Here is a 19,175-nt window from a genome sequence, read left to right as displayed (position 1 = left end):
TCAGATTCTGAGGTACTAGGGGTTAAGATTTTGACGTATGAATTTTGAAGGGACACAATTCAGTCAATAATGTTTTGGATTATATTATGTACTTGATATTATATATTTAGTATTTTATATACTTTTTGTTTTTACCCTTGTGTATAATATTCTATGTATGCTTATGTTTGTGTGTATGTGTGTTTCATATATTTATATCAATATGCATTGAAATAACCATACTAAATCCTGATTAGTTTGAAATACCTACATTGATTTTATTTTTGCTGGAAAACAGAATCAAATACCTATCAAAAATTTATTTTTTTAGTTAGTTAATGTCATTCCCTGAATAGGTGATACTTCCTAAAGAGATAATATTAACTAGATATCCAATGCAGGTGAAATTTCCAAGTCTCATGGTTTTAGAAGTTTCATTTTACTTAAAAACCACTTTGACCATTTAAATATATTCTGTCTAAATTAGGTTTTCACCTTGCACATAAAAATCTATATCTTAATATTTCTATGAAAGTATGATGCTCATGAGCAGTTTTGGTTCATAATAAAATAAAAATCCCTAAAAGACACTACACCATGGAAAATGTTTCCTTCTAAGTATCTACAATCTAGATACAGTCTAGAATAGTGCTTAAAATTTGGGGGAAGAGATAAATGACTAAATTATATGGTAAAACCTGGTAGTTTAATTTCCATAGATGAGTATGTTATCCTAAAGCATCTTCCTTCATACCTGCATATATATCTGTATATATTACTCAACACAGCTTGCCATGGAATAAACCTCAATGAAAATGTGTTAATTGTAGTATGAAATTGGTTGCAAAAAGTTGGAGTATATTTTCTAGTCATCTCACCGTGCCCTTCTAATAGACTGAACTGTCTAAAAACTGCTGCTTTTGTAGGTTAAAAAAATGGATATTGGTAATTGTATAATAATTGAACCTATAGATACACAGATATGCTTTGTTTGTTGTTTCCTCTTGTTAGTCTATAAGCTGATATAAAAAGTGATTCTTGTAAACAAGAATTTGTTTACTAGGGAGATTGACTTGAAACTCCTCTCAGTGTAAAGTTCCTAAAATGAGAGACATGTAGTCTTTTAGAACTGGAAGGGACTTTACAAATACCCACACTTGTTTCCTAATTTTAAAGAGGGCATGTAAGACAGTATTTTCTTTTCAGGACCCTTCAAACCTAGGGAAGATAAGCATTCCAGGTAGATATTTGTCCTTTGATTATCAGCATAGTTAGGGTTAGAGTTAAGTAAGATGAGGGTTCTTTTCTGATCTCTAGAAGGAGAAGTTTCCCCTGTGCATGTGTATGTATTCCTGAATTCAAAAGGAAAATTAAACTTTGTCAATATCCAGTTCATTTAAGTATTCCTCTAAAAAACAATGCCAGATATACAAATTCCATTTTCTCTAAGTGTTATTATTATTTGGAATGTTGGTTGAAAATAGACTACCTATTTGACAGAAATTAGGTCTTGGGTGTGGTTACCATGAGCAATAGAAAACTGGTTTTGATTTCAGCAGCATGCCTTAACTTTTTCAAAGTGTTTTATTTATTCACCAAGTGTGTCCTGAAGCTATTCAGGTATAACAACAAAATGGTAATGATATTGAGGATTATTTAGCGATTTCAGAAAAAGTGGCTTTCTGGTGAGTTGTACTCTAAAAATTATTAATTCTTTGAATGGCTGAAACCAGAGTATGTCTACACATTATTTCTCACATACTGTTTATGGAGCATAAGGGGTTGGTGAGTTAACATGGGCATAAAACACATTAGAACCAAGATTAAACATTTTTACTAGACTTTTTGTTAACTCATGAGGATGAACAGCAACAATTTGGAAATCGTTTCAGGGATTCCCTTATAGATAATTAAGCTAAATATGAATGTGAATATGTATGACTGTTTCTTAAAGCTGTTTATTGTGAAGTTACATCCTGCACAATCTTAAGCTGTTCACCTAGAATCTAGATATTGGCAAGATAGTGCAACCAGAAAAGTTGTCCAAAGATTTTATCAAAAATATGGGCCAGGCTCAAGGGGTTTATCAAAGCCCCTTGTTAGAGTATAGACCAATGCGTATGTGAACATTTATCTTTGTTTCAATCTGATTACCTTAAGAATCAAAACACAAAAATTATTTGTTCATCTGTGTGTACCATGGAACCAGTCAGGCCATTTGTTTGATTTTTCAGGCCAACTGCTATCTGAGCATATGGCATAGCTAATGGGAAAAAGTTAAATCCCCTGTTCTTGTTTCCCGCTAAAATTTTAAATCACACCAGCAAAAATGTCTAGCAGTGAAGCATTGTATGTTTCAATAATTAAAAATTAATACTTGAAACTTTTGTCTGCCACATCCTGAAGATAAAATAGCCTATTGTGAACATAAGTATTAATGTCTCTATTATCGACATACATCATTAGAAATAGATACGTATAGCTATCTTGTATTCTTTCAATTTTCAAAATGAAATTCTTTCTAAAAGTAAAATGCCCCAGTTTTACTTCAACAGTTTCAGCATACTTTTCATGAATGCTTTAGTTTTGCTGGAATGATGTCTCACAAAAATTAGCAAGATCAATGGATTCTAATGATTAAAATTTATCACTTTTTAATTTTTTATATGAAATTTATTGTCAAATTGATTTTCATACAACACCCAGTGCTCATCCCAACAGGTGCCCTCCTCAATGCCCATCATCCACTTTCCCCTCCCCCCCACTCCCCATCAACCCTCATTTGTTCTCAGTATTTAAGAGTCTCTTATGGTTTGCCTCCTTCCCTCTCTGTAACTTTTTTCTCCCCCTTCCCCTCTCCCCTGGTCTTCTGTTGAGTTTCTCAGGATCCACATATGAATGAAAACACATGGTATCTGTCTTTCTCTGCCTGACTTATTTCACTTAGCATAACACTCTCCGGTTCCATCCACGTTACTACAAATGGCCAGATTTCATTGTTTCTCACTGCCAAGTAGTATTCCATTGTATATATAAACCATATCTTCTTTATCCATTCATCAGTTGATGGACATTTAGGCTCTTTCCATAATTTGGCTATTGTTGAAAGTGCTGCTATAAACATTGGGGTACAAATGCCCCTATGCATCAGCACTCCTGTATCCCTTGGGTAAATTCCTAGCAGTGTTATTGCTGGGTCATAGGGTAGATCTATTTTTAATTTTTTTTTTTTTAATTTTTTTTTTCAACGTTTATTTATTTTTGGGACAGAGAGAGACAGAGCATGAACAGGGGAGGGGCAGAGAGAGAGGGAGACACAGAATCGGAAACAGGCTCCAGGCTCTGAGCCATCAGCCCAGAGCCTGACGCGGGGCTCGAACTCACGGACCGCGAGATCGTGACCTGGCTAAAGTCAGACGCTTAACCGACTGCGCCACCCAGGCGCCCCTCTATTTTTAATTTTTTGAGGAACCTCCTCATTGTTCTCCAGAGCGGCTGCACCAGTTTGCATTCCCACCAACAGTGCAAGAGGGTTCCCATTTCTCCATATCCTCTCCAGCATCTATAGTCTCCTGATTTGTCAATCTTAATCATCCTTGTTTTTCTTTCATTTGGGATATATATTGCTCCTATTTTTATAAAAAGGTTATTTTTAAAAATAATTTTAGGATACACATGAAATTACTTTAACTAATTTGGTCCCTTCAGAGAATTTCCCTGAGGAGCAATGGCAAACCCCCCTGCCTCCCATCTGCCTTCAGCCTACCTGTGCTGCAGCGGTGTCCATACGTGCTGTCTCTGAGGATCCTGTCTCTGCGCCATCTTGTCTTCCAGTGCTGTGTGGGGCAGTCATTCTCTACCTATTTAGCTTACGAAATCCTGTAACTTTTATGTTTTATGATAATGATCATACTTAGCACTCCTACAAACGCCTCATCTTCAAAGCGCTTTCTGAACATTTACTAATTAATTTTATATTAGTAAAACATGAGCTCTGTATATGCTGCTCCATAAATAATCCTATGACCCAAGTGAAGGTGAAATTTAAAACTCTCTTTTGTTGTGACTGAGGAACAATAGGGTCACCTGCTTTGAGAAGGACAGTGAGTCTTTACTCACTGTTGCATTTTGTGAATTTGGAGACGAGTGGCTACTTCTCACTAAAATCCACTTCCAAAGATGTGGGGATTTCTTTATTGCTTTTTGGCAGAAGGCTAATAGCTCTCCAACTTCTAACCCTCCATTAGGATCTGAATGCTCTCCAGTTTATAATTGTCTTGCCTCCGTCAACCCATATATCATCCTTTCATGAATCCTCCATGAAATTTTTACTGCTATTCTAATACTAGCACGCATTAAAACACTTTCATTCCCTGAAAATCCAAAGGGTGCTGATTTTATTTTTATTAAAAATAGATATGGATTTAACCAGTAATCTTCCAAGTTTTGGATAGCATTCTGGTTCTTAGCAGCCAATTTAGATCTTGGTGTGGAGACTAGATAGGACCCATCCTAATGTTTAACCACCCGGAAGAGAAAATTTGCCAGAGGCCAGGGACCAGCAGTAAGGGAGAAACTAGTTATTCTGGAAAAAAGTCTTCCTTGGGTAACAGGTTTTTGTTAAAGAGACTCAACCTTATTATATGATAAAGCAGAGTCATTGTTCTACCTATACTATCTCCTTTCTTCCCAAACATGTAAAGGGAAAGATAATCGGAGAAGTCATATTTGCATTAGAATGAAAATGAACAATAATGACAGTTCTTGTATCAGTTATTAATAGGACTTTGATCAGATATATTTACTTTAAAATTTTCCATTTTAATTGTATTTGAGTGTTCCAGACTCTATGCCTTTGCCTATGTCCTCAAAATTTCCGGTATGTTCTTCTCACTCGCATTTGTCTTTGTAAATCCTACTCATTCTTTAAGGTTGGATCAATCCTTACTTTTTCCATGTGGACTTCTCAAAATATACTGCTCTATCACCTGAAGCTCACAATCTCCTGGGATCTCACACATTGCAGAGTTATCATGATGGTTAAGCACTTAAGTGAGAGATTTCACAGTGTACTGAGGCGGAGAGACCCTAAAGTAGTTTTGCTGAGTTTGGTGCTGACTGAGAGCGGTGGCAGACAGCGGTCCATTTATTCTGTGCTTCTAAGAAGTGTGCAGAAAATGTGTGAGAAAGCTGGTTGACCTGTTGGAAAACTGTGCCAGCAATTAGTAGCATGATTTGTTGAGGCTGAATCAGAGACAAAATGGGACCCCAGACCTCTGAGAGGGCAGGTGTGGAGGGTTGATAATGCCTGCGGACCAAATGGGCCAATGTGTCTGTGTGGAAAGGACAATCTAGACAATAACTGTAGATCAGCCCCTCAGCCCCCATTCTTTCACCCTATGTAAGCTGGGATACCTAAAACTTAGATAAAGAGAAAGAATATGGTAACTTGCCTGAGAAAACCCCAAACTATCTAGGAAAACCATGGATTGATGAAATCTAATAAGAATAGAGTGTACAGTTACCACCATTAGGCAGAATGGGGGCTTGAAAGAGAGATGTGATAAAGAAAATTACTTTTGGTGGGAGGCATACTTCAGTTTATTGCATGAAAATGGGATACAGAAAAGAAGTTTTAAGAAAAGTTTTAGTTTTTAAGTAATGGGTTGTTTAGAAGTATAAAGGAGAGATAGGGGATAGCTTTAAAAAATTATATAGAACAAAGACCCATAGAAAGAGGTTATAATGAAGTTACAGCTCTAAGTTTCCATTTACATTCCATAATTTTATGTGTTTGTGTCTTCTCTATATTATCTAACACTTGTGATCATGTATACTAGAACACTTAAAAAAACTAAAAGTATTTTTTTTGTTACAACTCTGTGTCCACTTTAAATCTTTTTTTTTTTTAATTTTTTGTTTATTTATTTTGAGAAGGAGAGGGAAAGTGAGAGGATGAGGGGCAGAGAGCAAGAGAGAGAGAAAATCCCAATCAGGCTCTGCACTGTCAGCACAGAGCCCAACGTTCCATAACACAAACCTTGAGATCATGACTGGAGCTGAAATCGAGAGCCAGGCGTGTAACTGGCCACCTAGGCTGTGTCCACTTTAAAAGCTATCGTTAAAAATCTACCAACTATAGGATTGAAATGAGAAAGTTTTAAAAATGAATTTTTTTTCTTTTTTTTCTTTTTGAGAGACAACACTTGTGGGGAGGGGCAGAGGCAGGAGAGAGAGAATCTTAAGCAGGTTCCATGCCCAGTGCAGAGCCAGGTTGGGGGGTGGTTCCATTCCAGGAACCTCGAGATCATGACTTGAGCTGAAATCAAGAGTTACAGGCTTAACTGACTGAGCCACCCAGGCGCCCCTAAAAGCTAATTTTAAAATGAGTATTAACTGATACATTGATGTGTAAACTAAATGAAAATTTAAAATCTTTTGATAAGGTTAGAAGTTTAAAGTGATGTTAAAGGTAAAGTGTAAGTGAATAAGGCAGGATGCAAAGTAGTTTGATATTGTTAGAGGAGGTCATGGAAAGGACAGGACTGCCAGTTGACCTGGGAAGAGAGCGACCAATTGGGGGCTCCTCACCCCTCCCCCATCCTTGGAATGTAACTTCTGTCCACCGTTCCCACAGTGGAGCCATTTTTGACGCTGTAGCCTTGAGAGAATAATGTGTTGAGAATTTCTGGAGAGACTATGTGGCTGAAGCAAGCTAATTCCTCTGGGTAAACTGTTACGATTGCAGGTGATGTGCATATCTGCTCACGGACCTGGCGTTTTAGACAAGCCTTGTATGTAAGTTCCCTTGCTTCTTAAAAATGCCGTCCCCCAGTCAGTCTGGAGCGGTCTGCCTCTTCTGTCTTTCCGTGTCCTCTGTGTATAGGGGCCAGTTTGCAAATCAACAATCATGATTACAAACCAAGTAAAATTATATATATGTTTAGAAGAAAACTAGACGATGAGAAAGTGAAAATTGATATTGTTGGCAGTGTCACCTTTTTTAAGCTTTTAATTCCTTCCCATTAATGTATCATTGCTTACATGGTAATCTTGTTTGAAGATGAAGCAATGTTTAAAACATTTTTTTGCACTTTTAACACTTCAGGTGAAAAATTTTAAGTGAATCCATTGTATTTAATTTATTAAAAAATTTTTAATGTTTATTTGAGAGAGAGAGAGAGCATGAGCAGGGGAGGGGCAGAGAGAGAGGGAGGCACAGAATCTGAAGCAGGCTCTGAGCTGTCAGCACAGAGTCCCATGCAGGGATCCAACCCACAAACCAGGAGATCATGACCTGAACCGAAGTTGGACACTTAACCGATTGAGCCACCCAGGAGCCCCTAAATGAAATGAAGGAAAAAAAATAAAGTTACTTTCCTATCCAGTTTTCTAATGGAATACATTTAATGAAAGGAAGGTTGGGAAAACCACAAAAGACAAAACAAAAATACTTCAATGTTTAAAAGGCACTTAGGAAAGAGGAAATATTATTAGCTTTTAAACATAATAAGCCATTTTAGAAGACCTTGTTCTATGCAAAAATTTTTATTTACAATACCTAGAAAACTAGTTTAAGAGGTAATCCTGGAATATGTGCAACTCACAATTTGAGAAATAGTATTTATGGTTTTTATTATATATTAATAATAATTAATAATATATTAATGCATACTAATTGTTGGTAATTCATATTTTTAAATATTTTTGTAAAAAATGGCTAACTCATAAAAACAGATATTAGTCAAATTCTCTCTTCTTACCTCAAAATACTTTTTTTATTGTGCATATGATTGTGTTTCTATAGATATATATAATTCCTTTAAGTTATATAATTGTATGTATTTGAAAGTGTTTATATCTGTGTTCATGTCTCTGTATGTACCTAGCTGATCCACTAGCACTATAGCCTTTTCTTTTTTTTTTTTTTTTTTTCAACGTTTATTTATTTTTGGGACAGAGAGAGACAGAGCATGAACGGGGGAGGGACAGAGAGAGGGAGACACAGAATCGGAAACAGGCTCCAGGCTCCGAGCCATCAGCCCAGAGCCTGACGCGGGGCTGGAACTCACGGACCGCGAGATCGTGACCTGGCTGAAGTCGGACGCTTAACCGACTGCGCCACCCAGGCGCCCCACTATAGCCTTTTCTAACTCAACCTGTATACTAAGAAAATTTTTTTGAAAGAATTTCACTAAAGTTTGAAACAAGTGCATTCTGTTTTTTTTTTTTTTCCAAATGTATTTTGATTTTAGAAACCATGATAAAAAAATAGCTGCATATGAAATTAAATTTCCTGTGGCTATAATCTCCATCTACTGTGAGAAGAAATTTAATTTTCCTTTTAATGTCACTGGATTTTGACTTTCATTCATTCATTCCTTTGGCAAATATTTATTAAATGTCTATTATCTGTTATGCATCATGATGGGAATTCTGAGATAAAAGTCAAATACATTTTAATTTATCGAAAATTTAGGGGCACCTGGGTGCCTCAGTTGGTTAAGCATCTGACTTTGGCTCAGGTCATGATCACAGGGTTCGTGGGTTCGAGCCCCGTGTCGGGCTCTGTGCTGACAGCGCAGAGCCTGGAGCCCACTTCAGATTCTGTGTCTCCCTCTCTCTCTGCCCCTCCCCTGCTCACACTCTGTCTTTCTCTGCCTTTCAAAAAATAAATAAACATTAAAAAAAAAAAAACCAAAAACTAAGAAAATTTATTCCAACAAGGATTTTGTGGAATGTTTGTATACATGTATTGCGTGATTGTGTACATTTCATGAGGAAGCTGTGACGTGTGACATGAGGCCAACTGCCCTGTATTTTTGTCTGCTCAGTCCCAATGATTATATAATTCAATATAAGAAACCTAATATGTAAATACACATATACAAATCTTGCTGTTTTATGTGGTTAAAACTTACTGAACAATTAAAATCCAGTGTGTCACAGTGTAGGATCCTATCAGACTTTTCCATATGTACATAAGTAATTGAAAATATATACTCAAACATTGGTCAATATTTTCTTTTAATTGATGGCTAATTTCAAGTTTGCTTAAAGTAAACATTGTCCTGAAGAATATTCTTTTAGATTGTTGACCCTCTAGTTCTTATTCCTTCCTTTTCTTTGCCTCATTTAGAGTCTTTCTTTGGTACACTTTTAAATTATTTAGAAATTTTCAATTTTATTAATTTAAGAACATTCTTTAGAGGAGCATAATAAAAATCTCTTTTTGGGGGGGGCAGAGTGAAAGAATCCCTCTATTTAGAGAGCTCTTTTTCATGACACAGTTACTATTTTCTAATTTTCTTCTTTAAAAAAATTTTTTAAGTTTATTTGTTTATTGTGAGTGAGACAGAGATAGGATGAGCAGGGGAAGGACAGAAAGATAAGGAAAGAGAGAATCCTAATCAGGCTCCACAGTCAGCGCAGAGCCAGACATGGGGCTTGAACTCACAAAACTGAGGTCATGACCTAAGGTGAAACCAAGAGTCAGGTGCTTAACTCAGCTACCCACACACCCCTCTAATTTTCTTAATGTTACCAGTGAGCAGAACCCTACAATACTGTATCTCTATGTTGGCATTTATCCCCCAGATTATATGAAAAAATGAAAGTCACATTTACCTCTGGGTCTCAGAATCAGTGGAGAAGAAAGGAAGTCTTCATTTTAATCTCTGAATTGGATAAATGTTACCATAAAATTAAGGGCAGTTTGTGCTGTAACCAATGTTTCCTGAGCCAAGGTTGAGAAAAGAAAAAAAAATGAAGTTACGGGCAATTTATATAAAACAAATTTGAGAAGTGTATACAGAAAAGTTTTAGAGAAGGGGTCGTAAAAGCTTCAGATTTTAGAAGAGCAAAGTGTCCACATTCTGAGAAGTGCTATAAACCAAATAAGATATCTATTTTTTTTTACCAGAATAATATAATTATATAGATTATAACATCAGAGAATAATTTTAAAGTTTTTTTTTTTCAATTAGTCCAAATGGGTGGTACACCTATCTTTGGAGCTAGAGTTGATTTCTTAAAAATAATCTTTATTGTATATGATTTTATTTTTTTATTTTAAAAATATTTTTTTTTAACATTTATTTATTTTTGAGATACAGAGAGAGACAAAGCATGAGCAGGGGAGGGGGAGAGAGAGGGAGACACAGAATCTGAAGCAGACACCAGGCTCTGAGCTGTTTGTAAGCACAGAGCCAACGTGGGGCTTGAACTCACAAACTGCGAGACCACAACCTGAGCTGAAGTCAGACGCTCAACCGACTGAGCCACCCAGGCACCCTTATTTATGATTTTAACAGTTCATTAAAATTTGTACCTTATTAAATGGCTCTGACTCTCAAAAGTAGAGAGAAAGTGATATATCTAAGGTCAAAAAGAAACAGTGTTGAATCCTAAGACCATTCAGTATAAACAAAATGTTAGTGAAATCACTCCATGAAAAATGCATAAATCTAAACAAGAAAAGCAAGAGCAGGATTTTTCAGGTGGCCCATGATAAGTGTAAATGGTATGGAGTTAGGACATCATTAGAACTAGAAAAGAAGTTTAGAAATTACAGATAAAGTGTGATTCAGTCAACTACATGTGCAGAGGAAGATAGAGTAGTTTAAAACTATAATAGAACACTACTTCTAGCTGACTTAACCTGAAGCCCTGAAGCTTTTACCAACACCCCTCATACTTTCACCCTGGAGTCCCTCTCACCATCTGTTTTCATTGTATTGATATGTATGGAAGCTTTAGTTTTCTTTCTTTTAGAGAGGGGAGTTTATTGGAGGCAGTGCCCAGAGGGAGTTCAGGGGAAGCTTTAGGTCCCCAGGACTGTCATTTCTTAGAGAAGTCAAGGTCCCGAACAGAACATTTTGATATAATGAGTTGGAGAAATTTTAAGGAACGGGTGATTAATAAAAGCTGAATGAAATGTTGAAGAGCTATCTCTTGAGACTCTGGACCCCATCAGAGAATCCTCTGTTATGAAGAAGTGTGACACAGGATTGGGGGAAGACTGAGAAGCTACTCTTTCTGCCCCTGCACAGACATCGCCATCATTCACAAGGGTTAGAAGTTTAGGGTAATCTCCAGAGATTTGTGGCCTCCATGTGAAGATAGGTGTCATAGTGGTGAGGCTTATGAATGGCTTCAAGGGCACTGTGGGCATATTTGAGCCTGGGAAAGAGGAAAACGGGCCAGCTTTAATGGATGCTTACAGATGGAAGCTGCATGGTTCCAAAAAGAGGCATATGTGTTATATCATCACACTGAGAGTGAGAATATGTTTACAGAGAGACACATGAGGAAGAACAAAGAAATTCGCTAAACGTTCTGAGTGTAATGATTTTGAAGGTACCAATTTGAATTACAGCTAGTGTATGTTTGTTGATGATAACAGATGTGAATACATAAAAACTTCAGAAAAATCTAAATTATCAAAACGTGGTGACTCTCGTAATGTGGAGGGCACTGGTGAGAAGATGACTATCACAGTGTAGAGGAAATTGTATTTAGATATTCTGATTCCTAGGTTAAAAATCAGAGTTTGGAAAATAAAAATAACGTGAAATTCAAATCATGCTAACGATTAGTTTCTAAAGGATAAGTATATAGGCTTTAGAATCTGAAAAACTGCCTTCAGATCCTAACTCTGCAATATAACAGTTCTGTGATCTCAGACATTTTACTGAACTTCTCTGAACCTTAGCTTCTTATACACAGTTGTAATAATAATACCTCTCCTGGGTTTATTATATGTGAGACCTGGTGGTTAGTAGATGGGAGTAGCTACCAACTGCTACATCAGCTATGGAAGCAAAATCAGCTATTATAACTACCACTGTTACCATTACTCTTATTATTTCAGTTCATCCTTCCAATGAGTAGAGTATCAGTCACCTTTGCTTGTTCCATTGTCATACATTATTTTCCAAAAAATTCCTGGAAAAAAATGAATTTTTGCTCCTATCGTTTCTACTTATCACAGATAAATGCCTCTAACGAGGTAGAACAGCTAGTGAGAAATATGTGTGAATTCTAGAATAAAATATTTTCTTAGCTGAAGCATAACCTCAAAATTGGTCAAGACTGTGAATACATGTGTTTAACTGGGGTAACCCAGCAAATCTGCTTATGTGGGAATTTCCTTACAAAACTACTGCCAGTAAAAACAGCTATCTTTATAAAACTTTCATCTGGAGCAAGTTTTAACAGAATCGAGGCCCTTTTGGATCATCTATAGGCTTTAGTGGTAGGGCAGGCCTAATATGTTAACGACCACACTTCCAATATATTTATGTTAGAATTCAGAGAAATTGTCTTTACTTCATGAATTCTACCCAAATGAGTATTGTAATGTAACAGAAGCTCATTTCATAATATTTCTGGCTTTATTTCTTTAATCAAAGAAAGCGATCCAGAAGGTATTTTTATAAGAACTTAATATCTTCCACACTAACTTAAGTAAAGCACTTTGCCTGATCTGTGTGTGTAAAAGGGGAGATTTAACGTTAATTTCACTTAATGAGAAAATGTAAATGGTTGGTAACAGTAGAGTGTGAACTTTGAAGCTTTCACATTTTAATTTTTCCTGGTTTTGTCTGGCATGAATTCTGAAAAGGAGCTCAATGCAATCTGCTCAAAAAGAGATAGCCTTTATTTAATTACCCAACCATACTTGAGGGAACTGAAATCTTTCACCTAATAGGATTAGAAACTGCAAAAATAAAAGGATTTTGCGCTTCCTGCGAAAGAAGGACATTTCTTTTTTGAGTGTGATTAGATCTTTAGAAAAAGATGTCTTGCTTAAAATTAAAATCAAGGATTAATAAAAAATAGTTTTTTAAAATATATAGCTGGTGGTGCAATGTATTACTTGATTGTATAACTTTAGAGCAAAAATTCCCACTTAAAAATTTCTTTTTGGCTCAGAGTTATTTTTAACTCTATTTTTAAATCTTTTTTTCTTAGTAAGTTTTATATGGTCTGTTTCATACAATTTATTAAAACGTTCAGTTTACCCAAAGTAAAACGCTATGAAGTAGGGAAAATTATTGTTGAAGCCTTACAGATAAAGAAATGGAAACACTGCCTATGACCTACCATGGTCCTTTAGTAGACCAATGTGAGTGGCAGAATAGTGTAAGTGGCTGGTGAGAGGTGGTGCACACAGATGGAGAGCATTGGTCTGAGTCACAGAACCAGCAGTTGAGCAGTCTCTGCCTTTTCCTACTGTGTGGGCTTGGTCACTTCAATTGACTTCTGACATTTTATCTGGAGTTTGAACCCCTGCTTCTTCAACTTAAGGTGACCATCAGATCATCTTATGGGTTGAATTTATTTCCTTATCTTTTTCTAAAAATAACAATATGCAAAAATGTCTGATAATGTCTAATATCCAATGTTGGACCATAATAGTTAGACTAATAGTATCACTGCTATTTATCAAATTTATCTTATATTGTTGTCATCTAAAAATGTATATATAAGGGGCACCTGGGTGGCTCAGTCGGTTCAGCGGCCGACTTCGGCTCAGGTCATGATCTCGCAGTCCGTGAGTTCGAGCCCCGCGTCAGGCTCTGTGCTGACAGCTCAGAGCCTGGAGCCTGTTTCAGATTCTGTGTCTCCCTCTCTCTGACCCTCCCCCGTTCATGCTCTGTCTCTGTCTCAAAAATAAATAAACGTTAAAAAAAATTAAAAACAAAATAAAAATGTATATATAAGACTCTACCACAATAAAGCTTCTCTTTAGTTTGGATTCCTGCAGTGAAAACTACTGTTAAAAATTATGTTTATGATAGTTTAGAAAGTTAGATGAAACAGGTTTAGGCGATTTTCCCTGCCATGAGTACAAACATCTAAATATATAGCTATATCCAGGGGACTTACTGAATTTATCTCTTCTGAGCATATATTAGTGTCTTAAAGTCAGACTCAGCTACTATATTTGATAGTTTCTTTCCCTGTTGCAAATCAAGTAAAGATTGATGGGAAACCCTGACCATTTTCCTTGACTAGTAGAACAAAAGCAGGAAAATTAATTGAAATAACCATTAAAATGGAAATGGTTAGAATATTAAAGGATGCTTATTTCAAGACTTTTTCTATGAAAGCCCTGAAAATGATAAAGGCTATAAAATGTTCTTTCTGATTTTGTAACCTTTTTTTAGAGAAGACTAAAAATGGTAAGGTAGAAAATTACCAACAAGAAAAACTTGGGGTCAATGAATCACTAAAAGTACTTTTCTAAGGACTATTACAAATATTCTGTTTACAAACACATAGAAAAAAATACAGGCTTTTTAAACTTAAAACAGTTTTACTTTTTTATTATTGCAAATGCAATTATTTAACAATCTCTGAATCATTTGAGCTTGTCTTATTAAAAAATGAGATTATATATTTTTTTTAATTTTATCCCCAAATTTATAGATTAGGAAAATTCCTAATTGCATAAGAAATAGTACCATGCACACTAGAAATGTTTCCTAACAATGTTAACATTGATAGACAATCCTGCTAGATCTATAAAAATTCAAATGAAAGCAATATCAAAATATTAATGTGGATCATGAATAGGAAAATTTTTGTTTTCCCTCACTATGCCTGAGGATGCTGATAACTGTTCTTTATCAGAGATGAAAAAAATAATATACATACAGGAAAGCACATAAAACATAAATGCACAACTTAATGACTTACCATAAAGCAAATATCCATATAGGTATGCTAACCAACCAGCAGCTCTCTGCCTTTCTTTTCTTAGGTACAGTTCTACCCTGTTCCCTAAAGGTAAATATTGTTTTATATTTTTTGGTAATAGATGTCTTGCTTTTTTGAAAATAGTTTTTCATGAGTAAAATAAATTCTTAAACAATATAGTTTAAAAACCTATCAATGGAGTAGTATGTATTTTTAACAGCTGGTTTCTTTTGTTTAACTTTGTGTTTTTAAGGTTCAACTTTGTTAAATGTGGCTCTAGTTTATTCATATTTGTGGCTGTATGGCAATGATCATCCATTCTGGGGAATAAGCTTAGGAATTCCCTGAGCCTGTACTGATGGGTTAACAAGGCATAAAGAATTAGAAAGCCATAGGATGCTTACACCCAAGTTTGGGTAAACAAGATTAAGTAAATAGGTATAGAGAGGGTGGGGCAAAGGCCCCAATATAGAACAAAGGTATATGAGGTAAAGATTAGGTATTCAGGGAGGAAACGCCCCCCAATTTAGTACTATAGCAGAAAGCTGCTTTCACATGAGGGAAGGACCAAATTAGGTAAACAAGTAAATAGGGCTCTAGACTGCTGCAGGGCAGAGTTGCCCAAAGAGGAGCTAATTAGCAAAAGAAAGGGGCCTTGTTGACCCTGATGGAACAGGTTCTGTCTTTCTTGTCCCCAGAAGTTTAGGTAAACAGAGGTGGTGCCTCACGTCTGCTGTGAACAAGCTTACCACCCAACTGCCCAGCACCAGGATTTTCTTTTGTATTAAACCCAAACCCCCTAACCTGGCATATCTTCAAAACCCCCTTTCCTTCACATCCATGAGTTAATGTTCACAGTTTCACTGTCTCTTTGTGCACGTCCATCACCATGTTTGTAAGCCTTCTGATCCTAATAAAAATGGAGCAAGGACTCTTAATTGGGGCTCTTGTCTTCTCCTGGACATTAGCCATCTCTGACATTTTAGTCTTGGGTCCTGCTTTCTTGCTAGACAAGAAGGAACTCTAGACCCAGAGTCTGTGACAATCCCTTGTGTGAATATAACAGAATTTACTTATCCAGTCTACTGTTGATAGTCGTTTTGTTGTCACTATTTTGGCTATTATGAGTAATGCTGCTTTGTATATTCCTGCTCATGTGGGCCCATTTCTAGTGTATTCACTTTGGAGTGGAATTGCTAGCTCCCCAAGTTTATTAAAGCAATTTACTCCACTCCATCCTTGCCAGTTCTTGATATTATCAGACTTTCAATTTTTGTCTATTGGTGTGTAGTTGTGGTATAATGCTTTTATTTTTTATTTTCTTTATTTCTAATGAGGTTGAGCCCCTTTTATTGTATTTATTGGCCATTCAGATTTCTTTTTTCTGATGTACCTGTTCTAATCTTTTGTCCATTTTTTTTTACCAAGTTACCTATATTTTCCTTATTGATTTGTAACAATTCCCTATGCATTTTAGGTATTAACCAGTTTAGTTACATGTATTGTAAGTATCTTCCCTCATTCTGTCATTTCCCCTTTTTATTCTTTAATAGTGTCTTTTGAATAATAAAAAATTCTTAATTTTAATAAAATCAAATTGAACACATTTTTTCTTTAAGTCTTTTTTTGTGCGATACTAAAATAACTTTTTTTTTATCTTAAGACATCAGGATATTTATAGAGGTCATCAGACATTTCCTTATTTTCTAAAAGATGTTTTTCCCATTCTCTCTTTTAGTCATGCAAAATGGCTTTTGCTTCTACTTGCCTGAAATTGTAAATGCCATCAAATTCGTATTTGCAGTTCAATCCCTTCTCTGAGCCACAGATATGAATTTACAGTTGTTTTCCTGACCTGATTGCTTGTACATTTCAAATGTAACAGATTCAGAAAGAAACTCTTGATTCCCCATCCTCAAACTGGATCCCCTTCCCAAATTTTCCTTTCAGTTTTTCAGGCTCAAAATTTGAGTCAACCTTGATTTCTCCCTTACCCTCAGCCCCTAAATCTAGTCTATCGGAAATTTCTGCTGTTTTTTTCTGCAAATATTTCCTGAATTCAAGTCTTTTTCACCATCTTCACTATTAGCTCCTCAATCCAAGTCAGTCCCATCATTTTCCCGGGTTCCTGCAATAGTCTTCTGACTCCTCTCCCTTCTACTTTTGTATTGTAGTTGTTTCTCTTAGAGTAGTCATATTAATCTTTAGGAAACAGAAAATTGATCATATAAGGCAGCAGAAAGTGCAAAGCCTATAGAGTCTACTTGGCAGTCCTCTTTTTGGAGAAGCAATTACGTCAATTGTTTTAGATTTTTTTTAAATAAATCATAATGTTCATAAATACTCAGGCAGGGAAATGATTTTATTTTATTTTATTTTATTTTTTTTTAATATATGAAATTTATGGTCAAATTGGTTTCCATACAACACCCAGTGCTCATCCCAAAAGGTGCCCTCCTCAATACCCATCACCCACCCTCCCCTCCCTCCCACCCCCCATCAACCCTCAGTTTGTTCTCAGTTTTTAACAGTCTCTTATGCTTTGGCTCTCTCCCACTCTAACCTCTTTTTTTTTTTTTCCTTCCCCTCCCCCATGGGTTCCTGTTAAGTTTCTCAGGATCCACATAAGAGTGAAACCATATGGTATCTGTCTTTCTCTGTATGGCTTATTTCACTTAGCATCACACTCTCCAGTTCCATCCACGTTGCTACAAAAGGCCGTATTTCGTTTTTTCTCATTGCCACGTAGTATTCCATTGTGTATATAAACCACAATTTCTTTATCCATTCATCAGTTGATGGACATTTAGGCTCTTTCCATAATTTGGCTATTGTTGAGAGTGCTGCTATGAACATTGGGGTACAAGTGCCCCTATGCATCAGTACTCCTGTGTCCCTTGGATAAATTCCTAGCAGTGCTACTGCTGGGTCATAGGGTAGGTCTATTTTTAATTTTCTGAGGAACCTCCACACTGCTTTCCAGAGCGGCTGCACCAATTTGCATTCCCACCAACAGTGCAAGAGGGTTCCCGTTTCTCCACATCCCCTTCAGCATCTATAGTCTCCTGATTTGTTCATTTTGGCCACTCTGACTGGCGTGAGGTGATACCTGAGTGTGGTTTTGATTTGTATTTCCCTGATAAGGAGCGACGCTGAACATCTTTTCATGTGCCTGTTGGCCATCCGGATGTCTTCTTTAGAGAAGTGTCTATTCATGTTTTCTGCCCATTTCTTCACTGGGTTATTTGCTTTTCGGGTGTGGAGTTTGGTGAGCTCTTTATAGATTTTGGATACTAGCCCTTTGTCCGATATGTCATTTGCAAATATCTTTTCCCATTCCGTTGGTTGCCTTTTAGTTTTGTTGGTTGTTTCCTTTGCTGTGCAGAAGCTTTTGATCTTCATAAGGTCCCAGGAATTCACTTTTGCTTTTAATTCCCTTGCCTTTGGGGATGTGTCGAGGAAGAGATTGCTACGGCTGAGGTCAGAGAGGTCTTTTCCTGCTTTCTCCTCTAAGGTTTTGATGGTTTCCTGTCTCACATTCAGGTCCTTTATCCATTTTGAGTTTATTTTTGTGAATGGTGTGAGAAAGTGGTCTAGTTTCAACCTTCTGCATGTTGCTGTCCAGTTCTCCCAGCACCATTTGTTAAAGAGACTGTCTTTTTTCCATTGGATGTTCTTTCCTGCTTTGTCAAAGATGAGTTGGCCATACGTTTGTGGGTCTAGTTCTGGGGTTTCTATTCTATTCCATTGGTCTATGTGTCTGTTTTTGTGCCAATACCATGCTGTCTTGATGATGACAGCTTTGTAGTAGAGGCTAAAGTCTGGGATTGTGATGCCTCCTGCTTTGGTCTTCTTCTTCAAAATTCCTTTGGCTATTCGGGGCCTTTTGTGGTTCCATATGAATTTTAGGATTGCTTGTTCTAGTTTCGAGAAGAATGCTGGTGCAATTTTGATTGGGATTGCATTGAATGTGTAGATAGCTTTGGGTAGTATTGACATTTTGACAATATTTATTCTTCCAATCCATGAGCAGGGAATGTCTTTCCATTTCTTTAAATCTTCTTCAATTACCTTCATAAGCTTCCTATAGTTTTCAGCATACAGATCCTTTACATCTTTGGTTAGATTTATTCCTAGGTATTTTATGCTTCTTGGTGCAATTGTGAATGGGATCAGTTTCTTTATTTGTCTTTCTGTTGCTTCATTGTTAATGTATAAGAATGCAACTGATTTCTGTACATTGATTTTGTATCCTGCAACTTTGCTGAATTCATGTATCAGTTCTAGCAGACTTTTGGTGGAGTCTATCGGATTTTCCATGTATAATATCATGTCATCTGCAAAAAGCGAAAGCTTGACTTCATCTTTGCCAATTTGGATGCCTTTGATTTCCTTTTGTTGTCTGATTGCTGATGCTAGCACTTCCAGCACTATGTTAAACAACAGCGGTGAGAGTGGGCATCCCTGTCGTGTTCCTGATCTCAGGGAAA

The 19,175-nt window shown here is 36.4% G+C and overlaps 1 protein-coding gene and 1 long non-coding RNA gene across 2 annotated transcripts in view; one reads left to right on the top strand and one right to left on the bottom strand.

Moving 5' to 3' along the window:
* Positions 1-3,801, bottom strand: part of LOC112858710 (transmembrane protease serine 11C-like) — a 53,641-nt gene extending 49,840 nt beyond the window's left edge. Inside the window, exon 1 of the mRNA XM_025922128.2 lies at positions 3,746-3,801. Coding sequence (XP_025777913.2) covers positions 3,746-3,801 — 56 coding nt within the window. The remainder of the gene's footprint in view (positions 1-3,745) is intronic.
* Positions 3,802-6,578: 2,777 nt separating this feature from the next.
* LOC147581957 (uncharacterized) overlaps positions 6,579-19,175 on the top strand; it is a 286,206-nt gene continuing 273,609 nt past the window's right edge. Inside the window, exon 1 of the long non-coding RNA XR_015250427.1 lies at positions 6,579-6,777. This is a non-coding gene — a long non-coding RNA (uncharacterized LOC147581957). The remainder of the gene's footprint in view (positions 6,778-19,175) is intronic.

Source organism: Puma concolor, chromosome B1, assembly GCF_028749965.1.
Source record: "Puma concolor isolate L17-30 chromosome B1, mPumCon1.1.hap2, whole genome shotgun sequence".
Taxonomy (NCBI): Eukaryota; Metazoa; Chordata; class Mammalia; order Carnivora; family Felidae; genus Puma; species Puma concolor.
Note: the sequence above shows the minus strand (reverse complement) of the source record. Positions and strands in the feature narration are given on the sequence as shown.